The 21,385-nt window shown below is 42.3% G+C and overlaps 1 protein-coding gene across 3 annotated transcripts in view; it reads right to left on the bottom strand.

Moving 5' to 3' along the window:
* Window positions 1–1,247: 1,247 nt before the first annotated feature.
* fhod3b (formin homology 2 domain containing 3b) overlaps window positions 1,248–21,385 on the bottom strand; it is a 166,599-nt gene continuing 146,461 nt past the window's right edge. For all 3 annotated transcript variants that reach the window (XM_061245151.1, XM_061245143.1, XM_061245132.1), the window contains 10 exons: window positions 16,869–17,027; window positions 15,059–15,241; window positions 14,442–14,561; window positions 14,085–14,246; window positions 13,317–13,507; window positions 12,946–13,138; window positions 10,074–10,097; window positions 7,104–7,281; window positions 6,465–6,626; window positions 1,248–5,668 (listed from right to left, as the gene is read on the bottom strand). In XM_061245151.1, coding sequence (XP_061101135.1) covers window positions 5,586–5,668; window positions 6,465–6,626; window positions 7,104–7,281; window positions 10,074–10,097; window positions 12,946–13,138; window positions 13,317–13,507; window positions 14,085–14,246; window positions 14,442–14,561; window positions 15,059–15,241; window positions 16,869–17,027 — 1,455 coding nt within the window. In that variant the 3' untranslated portion in view covers window positions 1,248–5,585. The remainder of the gene's footprint in view (window positions 5,669–6,464; window positions 6,627–7,103; window positions 7,282–10,073; window positions 10,098–12,945; window positions 13,139–13,316; window positions 13,508–14,084; window positions 14,247–14,441; window positions 14,562–15,058; window positions 15,242–16,868; window positions 17,028–21,385) is intronic.

The raw sequence follows: 21,385 nt of genomic DNA on the forward strand, positions 1-21,385 counted from the left end.
GATTCATACTATTCTTTATAACACAATTTAGCATTACTGGTACCATTTTCCAACAAACTAAATTAAAGGGCTATTATTAAAACACGAATCACCATTTATCAGCCTCAATAGGCAAAAAAAAAGAGATATTACCTGTGGTATAGCTTCAGGAAAAAACGTTATAGTAAAAAATCCATTGTGTAAGTTTGTGACTTTTGTGTACAACATTTTGGTGATATCTGATTGGATGGAAAGCACAAACAACTGCATCATGACTCAATAGATGTTTAACATCTTTTTATTTTACACCAGTTTTCATGTTTTATAACAATATAATTCAGATGTGAAGACAGTGCTGACATAAATTTCACCCTATTCTTATTTTAGTCTGGTGTCTACACTCAACAGGAAAGCCCTGGTTATAGACAAACATATGCACAATCCAGGATATGTGCTTGAGCAGAAGACAAACTGTACATTTTCTTTGGTCTCATTCCTCCCTTTGATTGCATGCTTGCAGAAACCAATATTTGTGACTCCTGAAATAAAATCTGAAATCAGCAGACATCCAAATCTCTTGTTATTACCTCATTATTATATCCAAACATACTTTTAAAATAATGATTGGGGATTCAGTGTTGTTAGGACTGAACAAAATTTAGGAGGTAATGAATCACCAGAAAGACTGCAGGGTATTATCTTTTCATTAGGATTCATATTTATACATTGCCTTCCAGGACTCATGCTGAAATTGGACATGATTGGAGGTGATTTCTGAAGGAAACGTTGAGTCGTGGAGCCTCGCTGTGGGTATCGGCTGGGTGTCCATTTCCTTCACTTAGTGGCCTTAGCTATTTTGTAATGCTTGGAGGGGTTTGTTTGCCTGCCTGATGATTATGTCTCCAAAATGGCTGTAAAAAGATTCCAAATGTCAACTGCATAATAAGAGCAATAATGTTTACAGCACCTCACTAAATCCAGTGAACAGTTCCAGCCATTAGTTGACCTTGCCCTGATATGTGATGCTCTATTTGTTTACTGAGCCACACTAGTGACTACCAATGTCAGTCTGCCACTCTGGACTGGCATACAGGCAGTCTAGACCGTGCATCTGTACATGATCATGGTGTAACCAGGAACAAATCATTTTCTTTGAGGTGCCCCATGTAATAATTGAGATAGTCTACTTTCCATTGCTCTCTTGTTGTGTCCCTTCTCGTCATGATGTCATTCAACCAGAGAATAAAGAAAGACCACATTCACAGCCATTTTTTCTAATTGCTTCATAAGAGCATTTTATTGCAAGATGTGTATACATATTGTTTCTTAAGTGGTGGGTACAGAAGCAATAAGAGTTCACTGTTTGGATGAATTCCTAGTCCAGTCCCCACATTGCCCTAACATGGCACTGGCAGCAATGGGGGAAATTCAGCTTGTGTGAGTTTGGGAACCTGACTTCTGTTTTTCATAGAGAAGTGCAATGGAACCAAAGGCTTTCTAAGGCTTCACGAGTGCAAGGACAGTGAACTGATTACATCTTCCTAAACATGTTTCAAGTCCATGCAGAGTAAAAACACAAATGTAACCGAAGCAAAAAAAAAAAAAAAAAGAAAAAAAAAAAAACTGAACGTCAAAATGAAACATAAAAGAGCCGCCCTTTAACTCTAGAATTAGCGACACATCAGTATCTCTTGTTAACCATGCATGGCTTGTTTCTTTTGTCTTTAAATTACAATTCACAGAATAACACTGCTATTTTTGCCTATTATACACTATTCTACACAAAATACAAACATTGAAAAAGAAACAAAAATAAAACACGGAGTGACATTTACATAATTTTACAGTATTTGTCCTTTTGCGTCTACAGTTTTTCATTTTAACTTTACATTTTATTATCGCTTCCATTTTACAATTCTCATCAGAAAATGTTACTGAAGACACTGCCTTACTTTCTTGCTCATTAATAATACTCTTGCTATTTTTATTTAATAGAAATCTCATGCTACAAATGGTGAATAAGGTGCTGGACAGTACACACTACACTATCAGTACTATCAGAACAGTACTGTCCTCCATGAAAATAAAAAAGCAAAAAGAATGAACGTAGTGCCGTTTAGCGAAGTGACTTGTTTGTTTATCAAGTGTTGTGCAGTCAAGAGTGTGAATAATTCTTCACGATAAATAATTCCAAAAAAGTTTACTAAAACCATTTTTTGTCCAAAAAAACAAAACAAAACACAACAGCAGTAAAAGGCTAATTTGAGATTTAGTTCCTTTACCATAACTAGCAGAATACTTTAACTCTGTGGAGTTAGAAAAGGAAAAAAAGATAAAACTCACAGCGGTTGAATGACCTTTTGAAGTCTGATTTTCTGACTGTCTGATTCTGGGATCAGGAGCCACCCAGATCTCAGCCAGCCCTTACATTACAGAAGATTACATCCACTCACATTTCTCCCTGAACATGGCTGAATAAATAGAGAAAGGCACTCGGTCATCTAAAGCCCTTCAAATTAGTTTCTATCAAAAAAAACAAACAAACAGCAAAACAGTTTTGTAAATTCTCCTGATGTTGTTTAAATACTCAAGATTTTTCTATCACTTCCACACAGTGGGAGGAGCTAATATTAATCTCCAACATTTTACTCTCCAATCCCAACCCCTCACTGAGTCATTAAAGTTCTTGGGCCCAATGTTAATCTGACCATTGACCCATCTGCTGAATGAAGGCCACAGATCCCAGCTGCTTGCTTAGCCTCAGTTATTCACTGTGCTCTGTGACCTTACAGTTTTCAGAGAGGTCAAATGGTCAATCATCTTTTCTGCAGCATCAAAGATAATGGTCGTAACCCAGATGTATACAGTGGTCCAATTGTGCATCGCTCTGTCTGCCTCCTCCCACACCTCTCCCTGATTGGCTGTCACATAACTGAGTGTTTAATCACATTATCAAAATAATGATGACATTTACAAGGTTGAAGAAACCCAATATTCTGCACACAGATGTAATGCGCTTGTGATGCTAGGCAACCTAACTCCAAGCCTATGAGGAAAAAGAACACAAAGGACAAAAAGCTAGAAAAAATGTGGATATCAGCATATGCCAAAAGAGGATAAAGTAATGTGTCAATGTTACACACTGTTCTGACAGGGGCAGGCCGCAGGTGGTACACATACATGCCCAGTATTGTAAGCCTTTTGTCAGTAATCAGTCAGATGGCATTTCACAAAAGCAATGTACACATCTGTTGAAGACTCCAGAGTACAATCTAAGTGGTCTAAAGTGTAAGTGGTGCAGAATGTAGGATTTCTGTTTTGTTGCCTACTAATAAAGGTGGTGTGCGGGGTGGGTGTCACTATGCTGATGGGAGCCTGAAAGCTGTGGACATTCAGAAGATCTCCACCACCATGTCTGTTTGTAATCTTAAATCATGTAATTACACCATGTCTGCTGTGCGCTATACTGCTGAACAAATCACAACCTTCTGACCCTCCCACTTGACACTTAAATGTAGATATATTTGTGCTTTTTTTCTGTTCTAAAGCCTTCCACCAGTGCCTGACATAACCTGGGGTGGTGCTGGGTGTATGTTTGCGTGCGGCTGGGCACGACCACCAGAAAAAGAAAAGAAAAAAAAAGAGAACCCAATGTACATTAAAATGGCCCTTCTCTTCAACCTTCTTTCCTGCCCCTGTTACTTCTATTGAAATTCAAGGTCGCTTTCCAGACTCCAGCTTCCATTCAACACCTACTCTTTCAAATACTTTTTAGAAGGGTGTCGTAAAAAGACATCCCAAGGTCGACGCTGTGCTTCATTTTGGACAGACTGATTAGAAATTGCTGGGGTGACCTGTGTACCAACAGAAAACTATCTCTAAAAACATTTAGACTTGGCAGGACTCAATGTATATTAGTGAGCAGCAATAGATGCTGTTTTCGCAAATCTCATACTGCTTGGTGGAACAAATAGCCATTGATAAACATGACAGTTTGAAGACCAAACACATGGAATTATGTTCCATTATTCTGTACCAATCGTGGTTAAACATTTCAGAGCTCAGGTTCACATTTGGAGGAACTGAAAACATTCTATTTTTGAATGTCTCTGCTGGTGTGGGGTGTTTGGCTCATGAAATGAAGAATGAGGTTGAGGTTTTCAGATACATTTTTATCTCATTCCTTTTTCCCTCCTTCTAGCATTACATATGTTTCCAATTTGATCCTTTCACATATACAGTAAACTGCAGCAACCATTTATTACACGCTAAGTAGAAATAGTATTAGCTAAACATTAGCTAACCATCATGTTGGACTAATACCCTTAAATAGTAAAAAATAAACTCAAGTAATTTTGACATGAAAACTGAATGCAGTTTTATAAAATTTTTGTACAATGTAGAGTGAAATTTAGTAAAGTCAAACTGTAGTAAGTGAAACATTTTTTTTCATCCCGTGTAGGACTAAGAATATACCCCATTTTCTCCCAGTTTGGAATGCCCTGAGCATGCTCACTGCCAATTCCGGAAAACAAGCTGCTGCTATGTTTCACTGACCTGCACCAGAAAAACTCACACTGCCATTGAGGAAGACTTGTGCAGGTAGACTACGGGTATCCTACTAACTGAAGGGGGACCTGATGAGCAACAAGTTTTGGCAATGTTAACTGTCAAATTGAAAACTATTTAATCCTGCCAAGACTAATATTAATAGGCATATTTTTGTTCAATTCATCATCTTTTTATCCAACTCCCGCATGTGCGTTCAGAGCAAGTATACCACTACTGTTTACACAAACGCCATACAGTGGAGCACTGCAAATCCAGGGCAAGACAATTTCCAACAGCAATGATCTTCAGGGCCAAAGGGGTCCAATGTATTTTTCTTCCGATGCTAAAGCAGTAATAAATAATGTGAAATGGCTTCAACAGATGTGACTGACAATTCTATTTCTCTAATCCCTATGTAAATATTGAGGCAGTGCTAGTAAAAGCACTTTAAAAACTATAACTGTTACCTGGAGGACCACACATCACTATTGTAAAAAAACATTTGATACCCCTCTGATACCTAAGGGAGCGTGGGCCACATTTCTAGATTCAAAGTGAATCCAGAGATCAACACACTGCACTGGGGATCCTGGGGATCACATATGAATCCTGAGTTGGAGCGGCTGGACTCTGAAGCCCAGCATCTTCTGCACATCCCATCCACTGTAAAACCAGCCATACAACTGGGTTACTGAATTAGCAGGACCGTAAGCCCGTTAATTTCCTCTCCATAAGGGCATCTGTCAGCTAAACCATGTTTTTCAAACGTCTTTGCGCATTGTCACCCCATTTATACTCTTTGTGACCCATAAACCACTTCCACCCCCCTCCCCCCAGGGTTTCATCTACCATCCTTTCTCTCTTTTTGACAAACCATGCTTTTCTCCCGGAACAAGGAGAAAGAAATGACAACACACTTCTTCAGCCACAGTGACCCAAAAGCGTGAAGAGATGGGGTTGGAGGTGGGTGGAGAGGGCAGAATACTTGTGAGGGGCAGAAAGGGGTGTGGGGAGATTCCGGGGTACTTCTGTGTGCTGCTGGACCCAGTCCCCTCTCACACCTGCATCTCTGAACCGCTGGCGAGACCCAGGGCTTGGGCCTCCTCAGGAGTCAGCCCGCTCTTCAGCGTCCTCCTCACTGTGTGGACGAGAGAAACCATCATCTTCATCACCATCATCATCTGCACTATTTGCACATGCTCTACAAGAGGAATTCATGTAACACATGAACCAAGATATTTCCCCAGTGGAAATACATTCCAACAACAAGTGTATGTATGCATCTACAGTATATAGAAAGCAATCAGTAACACACATTTTTGGTTTTGGAAATTATATAGATTATCAGAATAAACTAAACTCTACCCTTAACCAGACCACAGACTACAAATCTAAATCTAACCCCAAAACCAACCCCATACATTTGTAATTACACAAATTATATAGTGCATAGCATAGTACCAATGTGTGGTTGCACAGCAGTTACAAAGTTCTTACTACAGTGTAATTACTTAGGTGAATTGCATATTTAGCAAACGCATAGGAAAGCATGTCCTTTCTTCTCCGATCTCAGCGCAAAACAGCCACGCAAAGCCACAAGCTCCCTATCCCGTCTCCATCCGTATAAGAACAGCTGAGAGACTACGGAAATAACAGTCCTGTACTTCTGTACTGCAAGCTCACAGTCTAACAGAGATTAGAATAATATGAGAAAAACAATGGAATTTAAAGTCAATAGCGGACTAGATTAGGTTATAGGGTTTATAGTTGCTCTTTATTAATTAACCCAGAAGTGTGTGCAGACAGAAGAGTCAGTGTGCTCCAGCGTGACTCAGGTGATGTGTGCAGACAGAAGAGTCAGTGTGCTCCAGCGTCCTCGGGGCGTGACTCAGGTGATGTGTGTGCAGACAGAGCAGAGTCAGGGTGTGACTCACGTGACTTGCGGTTGGCGCGGGACCGCTTCCTCTCGCGCGGCTGGGTGCGCTGGCTCGGGCCCTGCGTGGCCGACTTCACGATGCGCTCCATGATCTCGTCCGCGGCGTCGTCTGTGGCGTTAGGCGATTCGTCGTTCACTGACGCCCACAAGCCCAAGCGTCCTGCAGGGAGGAGCGGAGGAGCCAATCACAACCCTACACGGACTACACTCCCCAGAGTCCTTCAGTCATGTGACAGTCATGGTTCACATGCCCTGTGTGGAAGCTCAAAGCCCCCAGTGTTACACTCTGTTCATCTGGATTTGTTGCAGGGCGTGTCCTGAGGTGATATCCTGAAAGGGACAGCCTGTAGCCTAGTGGCATGACTGGGACCTGGAAGGTTGGTGGTTCAAGCCCCAGTGTAGCCATAGTAAGATCTGTGTAGCTGTTGGGCCCTTGAGCAAGGCCCTTAGCCCCGCATTGCTCCAGGGGGGATTGCCCTTAGTCTAATCAACTTTAAGTCACTTTGCATAAAAGCTAAATAAGAAATGATTTGTTTATTATTGATGAATGATGTTAGGAAATTGAAGAATGAACCAAACAGATCTCGCCTGTAAAAGAAAGAGTGAAAAAGTGAAAAGTAAAGTGTGAAGCTCTCACCTCGGTTGGCTCTGGTGCGTGTCCGCAGGCCAGGTACGACGGTCCCACTGTCGCCGCCCTGCAGGCTGCTCTTCAGCACTGCCTTCATGTTCTCGTGCTCTGCAGCGTCCTCTGCGTACTGCAGGCCCTGAGACTGCCCGTCCTGCTCCGCTGTGGAGGAACTGCCGAATTTCCCGCTCTACATGTGGGGAGGGGACAGAGAGACAAACAAGAGTCACTTCTCAACTTCTCTCCCTCATCGCTCCAGCAATGGCCAATCAGAACCCACTTTTAAAGCAATGGCCAATCAGAATCCGCTTTCTAAGCAATGGCCAATCAGAACCCAATTTCAAAGCAATGGCCAATCAAAACCCATTTTAAAGCCAGTTAGAATCTACTTGCTAGACTTCTTCTAAACTCTTCAATTCTAATGACTAGTGAGTGAGTGACTATTGCCCGTGCCTGTGCTGCAAGAAAATCTATTAAATAAAAATTACACATATGATCACTATGTTTCAGGGGCATTACAGATTTTGGGGTGTTCTGAATCAATACACCGTGATCTGATAAAATCTGGTATGCAAAACCTTGTTGTCTTGAATAATAGATTTTAGTGAATAATTTAGTCATCATAACTTGTGAATGAACTTGCAAAAAATTAAAAAATCATATTTAAAGTAAAAAATGGTGCTCCGTTGAAATATAATAAAATCGTCATTAGGTCAGTATTATTGTAATATTAGTTACATTATGTCAACACATTATGTTGATTTAGATGTAATTTGGTAAAATCAGTTAATTACTGAAGACTGCAATGTCCTCCAACCTTGTCTGGTGAGCCTTAAAAACATCTCCACAGTTATGGGCGCCATATGGGCGGCCCTCCTCTGAACTTCCAGGCTGTGCGCGATGAGAAACCGTCACTGACAGCCCAAACGAAGCGCACATTTCTTTGCACGTTTGTAAGTGCTGTCGACAGCACGGTGCACATCTTGAACCGATGGAGAAGAAAAGAGCGCGGGGTCATCCGATCCAGGCCCGGCTTTGGGCTGAGCGCGGGCTGGCGTCCGCCCCGATGGCACGCCGCGGAACCGGGAGGGTCGGGTTACACCACCGAGCGCTTCGCCGGAGATACCCACCCCCCGGGCTGCTGTTTGCAATTTGTGTTCCTCACCTACATCTCCGATCTGATACAGGCACTCAACCCTGATCTGAGTGGAGCCACACACACACTCACACATGCATACACACACGCTCACACACACACACGCACGCTCACACACACACACTCACACACGCATATACACACTCACCCACACTCACACACACACTCAAGCACACACACACACACACACACACACTCACACACGCATACACGCACACACACTCTCATACACACACACAAACACACACACACATACATACACTCACTCACTCACACACACACACACACACACTCTCTCTCTCTCTCACACACACACACACACACACTCACACACACTCACTCACACACACAAACTCTCTCTCACACACACACACTCACTCACACACACACACACACACTCTCTCTCTCTCTCTCTCTCTCTCTCTCACACACACACACACACACACACACACACACACCTCCTCCTTCCCTCTCTGCTTCCGCAGGCCTGAAAGCTATTATTAGATTGGTCCGGGTTCCAATGCTTCCCTAACAAGATCCAATTACTGTCCAGCTTTGAGGTGCTGGTATAATTAGAGTCATGTGGAAAAGCACCAGGGGAAGACTCTATTTACCCGGTCACTGCGTAAACAGTCACCCTGAGATATGAAAAATATTATTGGTGGAGAGCGTGCGGTTATTGTATGTAGATGGCTTTCCACACTGCTGATTCGGGATCTAGCAGAATGATGATGATATGAAATGAAATATGAAATGGGAAGCTGTCTATAGCAAGTGGTATGAAATCAGATCCTGACATTGTGCAGGACTCATGAGAATGCAGTCAATTTAAGGGCATATGCAGTTAGATCTGCAGAAGAGGCCTGCATTTATAATATGCTATGTGCTCTATAATGAGTTCAGCAACTTGCATTCTGTGATGTTTATGATCAACTGTGCCACAAGGCATGTGAACATGCTTGAGTGAGAATGAAAAACTGATGGAAAAAACTGTTCGCCTACTACTAGTCTGGCACAGGCTATGGTATGTGTCTGTATATACTGAATGTTGAACTCATATTTACACTCTGTTGTACACTCTGTTAAACTGTTGCCAAATTAGTTAATCTGTGAAATACTTAATAAAATAATATTTTGTTGATAATTTCTGCTGTTAGCAGTTTCAATATTTTTTACTGTAAAGAATACTACTTTGATTCATAAATTGAGTACTTCTTCTTCTTTGCCTCTCTAAATATTATTTCAAGTTTAACTTAAAATGGGCCAACAAATTGCATCCTAAAATATCTGTGTTTCACCATAATGATTATAGCACCTCTGTGGCACCATCTGGAGGTATTTCCAATGTACTGCAGGTCAAAGCTAGTGACGTTTGTTTTGGTCATCGATCTTTAAATGCAAATTATATGAAGGCTACAACAACCCAAAAGGCATACGTGAAACAAAATGTGCAAATGTCTGAAAAGAAGCCTCTTTTTCAGTCCTCTGTATTTAACATTCTGGCATGCCCAGTAAGCATCCAAACTCCACAGACCACAGGCAGACAGAAACCATGTTAAAGCTCATGTTAAAGTTCAGGACTACCTCAGGGTGGCTGGTTAGTACAATTGAAAAACCATGGTTGTATATCTGATTAGCGTGATACAATGCAAAAACAAACAAATGAGGAAAAAGACATTCCAAACACAAATGAGGAGAACAGAACAGGGGGGATGTGAAATTTAATTAATTAAAATCTAGGATTAGAGAGCTAACACTATGCATACTCCACACCACATTCACAAAAACTCAAACACTGGCACACACACATATCCCCACACACATACCTCACCGTCCTCTTCATCATCAGTCTAGAGAACAAACAGAAAATAAATGAGGAGCAGAAAGAAAAGTGATTGAAATGAAAATGACTTTGATAATGACAGCGGGAGAGAGAGAGAGAGATAAAATAGAAATACAGAGATACACACATACACTATAATAGAGACAGACAGACAGACAGAGCGAGAGAAATCAAAAGTGATAGTCCGAGAAATCAATAGAAGCAGAGACATGGATAGAACTGAAATGATAAAAAGAGATAGGCACACATACAGACCAAGAGAAGGAGAGAGTTTAAATCTGATGGGTTTTACAGTGCACTTAAAAGAAAATGTATATATGGTGCGAATAAAGAACCACACAAAACAAAAACAAAAGTCAATGAATAAACTTAATATTTGATGCTTGTTTTTCCTAAGGCCTGAGTTTTCCATTTCAACCAGTCAACAACACTTCTCCACTTCTCCAGACTTCTACAGACACTTCTACTCCTGACGTGCACACGCACAGACACGACGGCGTGCTCAGCAGCCCCCTCTCCTATCGTTGTGTTTGAGACCCAGGCCTCAGAAGAGGTTTGTTATTTCTCTTGTGGGGACATCCAGAGGTTTGGATTTTCACACAGTGATTGAATTAGGGGTCCCACTGAACTGGGAGAGGCTCCCGCCAAGTCAAACACGGGGCGGAGTGCGCACGGACAGACCGGCCGCCGTCGGGCGGGGAGGGGAGGGGGGGACTGGCCGGCGTCGGGCGGGGAGGGGAGGGGGGGAAGCCTGGCGCGAGGTCCTGTCCTGCAGCGAGGGCAGCGAGGTTGTGAGGGGATCTGTAAACATCCTCACCGTGCGCACAGCTAGCCGCTCTGTACAGGCCAATACTCTCTCATATCCTGCTGACGGTTCCTCTTATCCACATACTAAGGCTGCCCTTCACTGAGGTGACAGTGGATGATATCAATATTTAATTTGAGTGAGGGATGACACTAATACCACCACTTCTAAAGAATACCTGTGGGCAGCGATGGAGAAGTGATGGAACAGGAACTTAAAAATGGGCGAGGCTACTGTGTTGGCAAATTTGTTCGAGCCAATCAGGATGGTTTATGGCCACAGCGCCGTGATTGGCTGAAACGAGCGAACCGCTACAACACGTGCCCTTGCTCTTCACACAAAGATGTGAAACAGCTGACACTCTCACAGTGTGGTCCACACTTGCAGATGCAATTCATTACGTGCACATTTTCTGTTACCATTTAGCTATTTCCATTTGGGACTATTTATTATTGTTAAGTACTTTTTACTGAGCATACATTACCATGACTCTTATAGCACTGTATGGCATGTAACTGTATAATGACTTAAATGTGAAATATCACATTTTCACTGTTTTGATGTGAATGCGATCCTCTTGAATGTGAAAGAAATTCCAGAAAAGGCAATGAAGGTATTCCATTATATTAAATTCAATAATCGGGCCAGCCAAGTAAAGTGCGGTTGATATCATGATATGTTCTAGTGCGTGCACTGTGTGCATGCATGTGTATGATTGTGTGAGTACTGTGTATGGCTGGACCATCTGAGAAACTACCCACATTCTTCCTCTAAAGGGCTGCATGCATGGTGTTTATGTGTGAGTGCGGTTTGGACAGTATGCCCATGACCAAAAGGGTCACAAGTTCAAATCTTGTTTGAAGCACTTCTGTTGTTTTCGTTGTGTTAAATGAAAATAGCAACATTAATAAGAGCTCACAACTGGCTCAAACACTGGGTCTACACCACCAAGCAAAAATGTAGGTACAATAAGATAGAAAGTAGTGAAACTTAATGGGCAGAATTTATTTCTCTCTGTAATCTCAGGACCATTGTTCAACTCCATAAATTATTCAAGGGAGAGAAATAGGAAAGGAACATTTGTGTGCTGAATCTGAGATCTAATTCTTCAGATACTCTTGTATTCTTTGTGCAAAATATAAACCTAGCTTCTATTTTATCCGCTCCTCAACTGCAAGCATCACCACTGCCATTTTAGAATTGGAGTGACATTAAATGACATCACTATATTAACACAGATGCACTATTTCAATCACAAATTCTCCACATAGCTATCATAATGAAGGAATGTGAAAAAAACTAGAAGGATCCAGAAAGGTGAAGCCCCAGTCCAAGCTAATGCAATGGTTATCAACAATAAAAGCTAAATGCAATGAAAGATCTGACACTGAAAAAAATCAGCAACAATAAGCAGTGTGGTGCAGTGGTCCAGGTATTGTTATATTCACATGGGGCACTGCTGTTTAAATTACTATGAGCTACTGACTCACGACACCGCAAATTATCAAATTAAAAGTGTTGGTCACCTTGGATGAGGACATTGGCTGAGAAAATTTGAAATGAAATGCAGTGGCATGTTCTGCTCCGGACAGACACATACTGTAGCACAGTTAACTGGTCTACTGATGGACCCAGCTCAGCCCAATCAATCCCATACCAGCCCCCAAGAGAATGCAATTAATCTCAGCTGGGCTCCAATTGGCTTTGTATGGTTGATATCTTATTAAGAAAAGACACTGAGGAATCTCTGAGGAAAGGTAAAATGTTCAGCTGAGACAGAAGAGCTGAACCTTGAGGTAAATGTTTGGAGAAACGCTCTGGGACACAAGGTGGGGGTGGGAGAGCGGTGGGAAGATCCATGAGGAAGTAGGAGGAAAGGGGGGATAAGGTAGGAGTAGAGGGGCAGACGGAGGGAAAAGGGGGATGAGGTAGGTGTGGAGGGAGTGGAGGGACAGAGAGAGGGAAAGGGGAGGTGGGAAGAGGAACCGAGAAGAAAGAAGTGCAGTGGGCAGGCCTTCAGGTGGATAGCCAGTGCAAGGCCAGGACTCACGTCAGTGATCATCTTGCCCCTGGTCTTGTTCCGCTCCCTGTGATTGGCCCTCTTCTGCTTCTGCTGCAGCACGCGGTCACGCGTGGTGCGGTACTCCAGGGCGAACTCACTCACAATCTTGCTGAAGCGGTGGACACTAACCTCCCGTATACCGTACACAGGATGACCCAAGAACAGCAGGAAGGCATGGAACCTGGGCAAACAGAGAGGGAAGCAGGAGAGACACTTGAATATTGGCTTAACTACACTGAACAGTCCATTATCTATAGACATTCAATCATCTATCTGTACAATACAGGGTGGGGACGTTATGGCAATGACTGCAGTTCAGATGATTAAGACTGAGGATGAGGTTAATGAATAAAACGCACTTGTTGATTATCCTGCGATGCACTATCTTGAGGATAATTATTCTCTCTGCACAGTCCTTCACGAACTCTGACATCTTCTGCTTAAGCACTGGCTTCATCTCGTGCTTGGCGATGACTTTCAGGTGGTCCCAGGATGCTTTGCAGCGGCGCTCCATCTGGGACAGATTCTCCTGCAGCTGATCAAAATCCACCTGGAAGAAGGCAGACCCGGGCCCTTAATTCACATCCACACCAAACCTGTCTCTTACTGCAAAGCCTCAGATAAAACACACCAACATGCCTTTGCCTTTTCAGGAGATATCAAGGCACATTCACTTCATTCTCCACTTCAATCCACATTAAAGCTGAGACTGGCATATTTATACTACAGGCCTCTTGAGCAACTTATATTTCATGGCCTGTTCATGAGTTTGTAACTATAGCCATATACTGTGCTATACCATGGTTGCGTTTCTGACTACAGTCATGGACTGTGCGATACCAAGGCTGAGTTTGTGTTCACAGTGATGCACTATGCTGTACCATGGCTGATTTTGTGACTACAGTCATGCACTGTGCTGTACCATGGCTGATTTTGTGACTACAGTCATGCACTGTGCTGTACCATGGCTGATTTTGTGACTACAGTCATGCACTGTGCTGTACCTTGGCTGAGTTTGTGACTACAGTCATGCACAGTTTTTTACCTTGGCTGAGTTTGTGACTACAGTCATGCACTGTGCTGTACCTTGGCTGAGTTTGTGACTACAGTCATGCACTGTGCTGTACCTTGGCTGAGCGAGTGATAGCCCCAATCTCAGAGTAGAGGTCTGAGCTGTCAGGGAACTTCTCCACCACAATGGTGCAAGCGTGGTGCAGCAGAGACTGCTTGTGTACAGTATCCTTCACTTCTGGAACCTTCTCCAGGTAATTAAGCTCAAAACCCTTAGCCTGGATAGACATAAGACACAAGCACACATAAATAAGTGAATCCAACATAGCCTGCACACATTACTATTACTATCATCATCATGTGCATTTACGTAATACGTTATATCCTTACAGTATGCGCACTCCCATACATACATGAAACTAAACATACATCAATACCAAAGAGGATGGGGGAACAGTAAAATTCTGACTCACATTTGAGCCATTGAGGAAGTTGCCAATGGCCAGCAGTGTGGACAGGATATATCTGAGAGTCTTGTTCCTTTCCAGCTGATCCATCCCTTCCTTCAGGTCCTGCAACGGCTCAGCCACTTCCTGCAGGACGGCGAGCAGAGATGCTATCATTCCACTGGAATCACTCATTAATGTAGAACAGGTGCAGCGAGCTGTGCTGCACTATTATAGTCCTCTCTGAGATGGTTTATGGAAATGTGTGATATATTTCACTGCGTTGCTCTACAGTTGAAGAGCAAACAGACATTACATAACACTAATGGCATTTAGCAGACGCTCTTATCCAGAGCGACGTACAGTTGATTAGACTAAGCAGGAGACAATCATTCCCTGGAGCAATGCAGGGTTAAGGGCCTTGCTCAAGGGCACAACGGCTGTGCGGATCTTATTGTGGCTACACCGGGGATCGACCACCGACTTTGCGGGTCCCAGTCATGTTCCTAAACCACAAAATCCAATACATCTATTTAAACTTTCAAAGACAAATACATTACAAAAAAGACAAACACTCCTGAGAATGACGTGTACTGCACAGAACAGAAAGATTGGGGGTGGAATTAGAGCACGTGAGCAGTGACCTTTTCCATGACTTCATAGTCCATCTTGAAGGCCCAGAGCTGCAGACGGGCAGAGAGCTCGCTGATGGAGGACAGCGTGAGGAGGAACTGCTCGGCGCTGCCCAGCGGCACGTCTGGGTTGGCCAGCTGGGCCTCCTGGATCTTCTGCTTCTCCTCCTCAGTGGGGATCATGGTCAGGATTTTCTAAAAGGAGAGAGAAAAGAGAAGGAGGAAAGACAAAGAGAGGAGGAGAAGGACAGATAGAGACAGACAGGGAGAGAAAGAGAGAGAAATAGAATAAAGTGCTTAGGAAGATCAAATGATTTCTTCAGCTGCATCATAAGAGTCAAAACATCTTCCATGGGTTTCAAGAGCATAATGTGTTTTTTCACAAACTTGAAAATAATTTCAAACTTATTCTCTAAATACTCTAAATATTTATACAAGGATGCTGCAAGAAAAAGCAAAAAGAAAAGTGCAGCACTGAGACAAGCACCACTGGATGTGTTACTTCAGGGCTGAAATTAAATATTGACATGGGTTAAATTCCTTGGTAGCACAAAATGGAAGTCTAAGAGCTCAGAACCAACTGGAACAATGTTTATCTCCCTGCCTTGCGTGACATTTCAACAGACTTTGGTTTTCTGGAGGGAAACATAATATTTTACTTTTCCACACCAGAAAGGTGGGGCATGGTTTTTCTGCCCAATACCAAGATTCCCACAGAAAAAGAAGATGCAGGAATCCAGATCATCCCAAAAAAGAAGGATGCAACTCAAAATTAATCATTATTTACAAATTTGAATTCCTCCAAACGTTTCCATTATGGTTTGAAAATGACCTTAAACTATGCCTGCAATGCTAACCTTTAATCATCGAAGTGATTAATTATCCAAAATCTGCCAAAGATCTTCCAGTCCCATGAGGAAACCGCATTACATGTCAACACAGTAGCCAATCCCAACTAATTGAACCCTTTGTGAGTGAAAAGCCAGTGAGTTGCAAAAATTCAATGGAAACGTGTGTATTTTTAGTCCAGAGGAGTAAATGAGTGTCTTTTAATGACACCCTGTTTATTTTGGACATAGAGTCAAATTAAATGGTTTTAGACTGTCAGGGCTGCACATACACTACACAGCACAACTACAGACAGCAGCTCAGAAACTGACAGGGCTGCACATACACTACACAGCACAACTACAGACAGTAGCTCAGAAACTGACAGGGCTGCACATACACTACACAGCACAACTACAGACAGCAGCTCAGAAACTGACAGGGCTGCACATACACTACACAGCACAACTACAGACAGCAGCTCAGAAACTGACAGGACTGCACATACACTACACAGCACAACTATAAACAGCTTTTGGTGTTATTCAGATGAGAGATTTGTCTACTGTTAAACTATGTTTAGGATATTCTGGGAAACATTACCGGTAGCCCTCTTGTTCCAGTTCAGCTATTGTTATTTTACAATTATACACTGTACTGGCAGTTTGAGAATAATGCAAATAAATCCTGTAATAATGCTATAAATGCAATAAACATAAGAAAATGCGTGTAAAGATATTTCAAGCACAAATGGTTGTGAATTATAAAGACCTCAAATGCACCTAAAAAATTGTATGAATCATACAATTTACTACGCAACCAACACTACAATTGACTTATACACTTTTTTTGCCTGGTCTCATGAGGATTTCCATTCACACAAGAAACTTCCTCTTTGCTGCTTTAAATACAAGCAGCAAACAGTCTATTACCTAATAATTAGACACACATTTGAACCCTACTGAGGTGGTGAGTTGCAGCCCAGTTCACTCACCTCAATGCCTTCCTTGTTTAGTGCATACTCGTCGAAGTTGAGGATGGCCGTCTTGATGGTGCGAGGTGGGGGGAGGACGGTCAGGCCTATGTTGATGGCGTTGCTCCTCTTGGAGTCCAGGACGATGATTTCCTGACGCTTTCCATCCGCCGCTGTTTTCTGCACAGGAGACAGACGTGGGGGACACAGGGAGATCAGACACTGTTCATCGCCTGGGAGGCTAAATACCGCACATTCTATCCTCATTTGGATCAGGCTGCCATTTAAATGAATGAGCTTAACATTAACATTCATATTTTATCCACTTCCCACATAAATCAAGAGCTTCCAGTACTTAGTGCTTTCACTGAGAAAGTATGGCTAAAGGTTGATCAAAGTTAGTTCACATTAACTAATTTCTGTATGTATATTTGCATCTTTTCCCAAAACGTACCTTGACTATAGTTGATATTGTTGTCTTCTATGTCTCTCTGTTTTAGTGTTACTAAATCATTGTGTTATGTGATTGTAACCTGCCAGGGACTGCAGATTAAAATGAGCCTTGGCTAATTCTTCGACAATATAGGAAAAAACTGAATTTACTGAACAACAATCCTTCCTCATATGATATTCATATACTATTTTACCCAGTAGTGATTAGAAGACCTAATTAGTTAGCTGTGAGCCAGTACCAACAAAAGCTCTAGGATTCAAACGTATTCACTACACACACAAGGCAGTTCACTCAAATCAAAGAACATCCCAGCTCCCTCATTATCCTTACAACAATCATCCTAGTATTCTGAGAAAATATGTGCACAACAGATGCACTAAAACCAGAGCTGTTGTGAGAATTGCAGAAACGGATGACCACACAGAACAAAACCAGACAGGTCTGCGGACAAGTAATTATTTCCTGTACAAATTGCTTTCCATGACCTCCTGTCTGATAAGCAACGTAAAACATTTTAAACACAAAGTCATCGACATTGAGCACGCTCAAAGGGCGAGAATCAAGGCTGCCTTTGAAGTCCCATGTCCAGTGGTTCTTCTCAATTTACCGTGCTAGGACACCCCCACCCTCCAACCCACACACACACTGCCCCCCCCCCCCCATCCCAGGTCTCATGCAGCAGACAGGGCCTAAGAGCTGCCCACCCCTATGCCTCTCTCAGTCCATTCCTTTAGATGAGAAATGAATACCATGTGCTGCTACACTGCTGGACCTAAAGAGCTGTTCATCTTTTTAATGAAGAAAAGCCACATGAAAAGACTTAACTGGGCAGAAAAAAATGGCTGAAACCATATCAGCCTAGCATTTTGCACTTTTGAATTGTCTGCCTGACTGAGAGTGACTCAAGTAACCCAAGTTAACCCTTATTGGCCAAATGATGGTTACACCTTGTTTGCGAGGGAAATAAGAGAAATAGACATTGCACCTCTGAACTTTTTTCTTTTACACTTTTCCAACAGATGTAAATGCTGTGTATTAGTATATGAGTATGAGTCAATGTCAAGACCATGCAACTTGGGGGAGCATTTCACTGAACTGCAATAGTACTGTGTTTAGAGTAACAAACTAATATTTTTCCTTAAAAGTTAATATTTCAAATTAAGCAGAAACAGGCACCGTGGATACGTTAAATACCCCCCCAACGCTCACTCATCCACATGTCAGTTTCAGTTGGGAAGACGCAGGCCTGTACAGACTGGTCTAGATCCTTCTGCATATGCTGAATAACACAAACACAGAAGGATTCAAAACGAGTTCTGCCTTTAATCAATGTTATGGTATTACTCTGCCTTTAATCAAGGTTATATTGCTGTGCTGCACTGGCTGTCTAATATAGTGGGGTCTTGTACTAACACAAAACCGATTGTGCTGTAAGTAAGCCAAGATGAAAAGTGGCTGCAAAGTAAAAAAGCCAAACAAAGCATCACAGGATGCTCAATCCCTTATCAGGTATTGATACTCCTTGGATACTGTCTAAGACACCAGAGCCTCACCTTATGACCCACACCCATAATTCAACCCCGTATTTTGACTGCAAAAGGATGTGCTGTATATACAGCTGGTTTCTTATGTCTCCCCACAGAAACAAAAGCAAAACCCAGAGACCTTGTGTTGTCAAAAACTCTAAACTTTAGACTTAATGCTCTAAAGAGCACTTAAAAAAAACCTACTCGGGCTCAATCGAAAGCTATATCAGAATTCTGAAAGCGCGGGTGCAATCTCTGAAAAGATTTCCAGCTCCAGAGGCCAGATATTTCTCTGCTATGATAGACCTAAAAATAAATAACCGAACCAGGACTGACTCACCATTTCCTCCTGTGCTACCTACTGAAATAAAGTGGAAAGGAATGTCTTTCATGTGGGTAATTACCACAAATGTTTCTTCCTGTGATATGTATAAAAAATTGTAGCCACAATAAATGTCTCTTCTATGTAACACGCAAACACCTGAAGGCTATTTATTCTGTTTTTCTGGGCTTTAATGAAAACCGTTTCTGAACTACGGCTCGCAATGATGAGCCTGTTTCCTGCCTTGCCAAAACTGCAGTGGGGGGATTGCGGGATTAGGAGCCAAGTAGAGAGAGTTCACATGCTCTGTGCCCTTTTCGGAGTGCGTAGCAGGCAGGGTACAGATGGCAGGGCTTGGTGCCAGCTATTCTCACAGCAGTGCCACCACCACCTGTTACCAAGGGACAGCACTTACAGGACCACATGTGTGAAAACAACACCCTTCTCTGACATTTTCAGAGAGCGGCCACGTGGGCACCATATTGCCACATTAAACAGCAGTGCTCCACTGTGACTGAGCCTTGCTTGTTAGTGTGCTTAGTGTTCGGCAACACTGTGTACTTTACATCACAGCCTCGGTTAACAGGGGAACAGGTGAGTGGTGATGCAGTACATTTATGACATATCTTTGCCCAAAAAATAAATTAAAAAAATCCAAATAACCTACCACATATCAGAAACAAGCTAAATTCCACTTTCCAGTTGAATTATATACCTGGTTTAGAGGAATTTCACCCAAATGGGGTGATCTTACACATGGGATTAAGTAAACTTTTTCAAGTAATATTAAAATTCAACAAAAAGTGAGAAGGGCTAAGTGGAAAATAGCTAATATGAAATTATTTAGTTCCTTGCGAAGGCTGCTAGGCAAGTTAAGTTAAAAGTTAGTCCCATTTAGTGTTAAACTGGGAAATACTGAAAACTGCACTTTAGGGCTAAATCAGGTCTTCTGTGGAGAGAAAAAACAGACTGATGAAGTATTTGCTGGAAAAAAATAGAATGGAATTTTAATGAAAATGCTAAATGTTGACCGTTGCGAGATTTAATCTGTCTGTGTGGCCTCCCAGCTCTACTGCCTCAGATCCCGAAATTCAAAGTGACAGAAACCCTTTAAGCCCCCAGATCAACGGAAACGGCTGCACCTTTGATACAGCTTAAAAAGATATTACGGGGAATCTATGGCACTCCATCATCCTGTCTCTTTCCACAATGGAATGGGACTGACCTACATTTCATCCGATCTGTTTCAGATCTAGTGCCTTTTTCTGCAGGTTGAAAGCAGAAACCCAGGGTGACACTGGCTGAATGCAGTCCAAGCATCACAATGCATTCCAAATGTTCCCCAGAAAAGGGCCACAGAACGTGAACACGTGTCCCCCCAGCTCTCCTCTGTTCTCGGGGGTTAAATGGCAGCACATGTGTCACTTAAACACTACGCACAGCAGGAAACTCTGAGTTACGAACGGCAAACCACAGAGGTATGAAATTCATATAGAATGATAGACCCGCGAGCACAAATCTGTAGACGTTTTTTGTGAATTGCCAACTCAACTGGTCATAGTGGATGCAGATTCAAAATGACTCTTTTATCGGTTCATTCTACTCAGATTGAGTATCACAGTGCACATACATTATCTGGCACAAATGTGGCATGTACACATTCACTGAGCACCAGCAGTCACATTTTTGGCTGTACTCTAGTGTATTGTATCAAGGGGAACACTTGTACTGTAAGGGATGACAGCATCAGACATCAGACTCAGGTGCTTACTGAGGTCATAAAACTTAATACAGAGCACAATGCTTTAGTCTACTACTACGGCCAAAATCTGAAACTTTAGCTTCTCAAAATCCCAGCAAAAGCTTATTCAAGTGTTTAGTCACTGTCTGGCAAATAGAATTCTCATAAACCCAAAGGAAAAATACTATGTGAAAAGAATACTATGAGCACTACCTATACTGCAGAGATATTTATACAATGATTTGGGACAAACAAAGAAGACGTATATATCCTGTCCTCTGAAACAGTGGTTCCCCTCTGGTACCCTCAACCAGATCCAGGTATTTAATGTGTTACACCTCAAGCACACTAACTAATCAAGGCCTTGTATCAAGTGCGCTTGAGGTGTAACACATCAAACCTGGATCTGGCTGGGGATACCAGAGGCACGATTCGTGAAACTCTGCTCTAAAATATAGTTATCTTTCATAACTCATATATGTAAGTCCTAAAGGA

Source organism: Conger conger, chromosome 1 (genome assembly GCF_963514075.1).
Source record: "Conger conger chromosome 1, fConCon1.1, whole genome shotgun sequence".
Classification (NCBI taxonomy): Eukaryota; Metazoa; Chordata; class Actinopteri; order Anguilliformes; family Congridae; genus Conger; species Conger conger.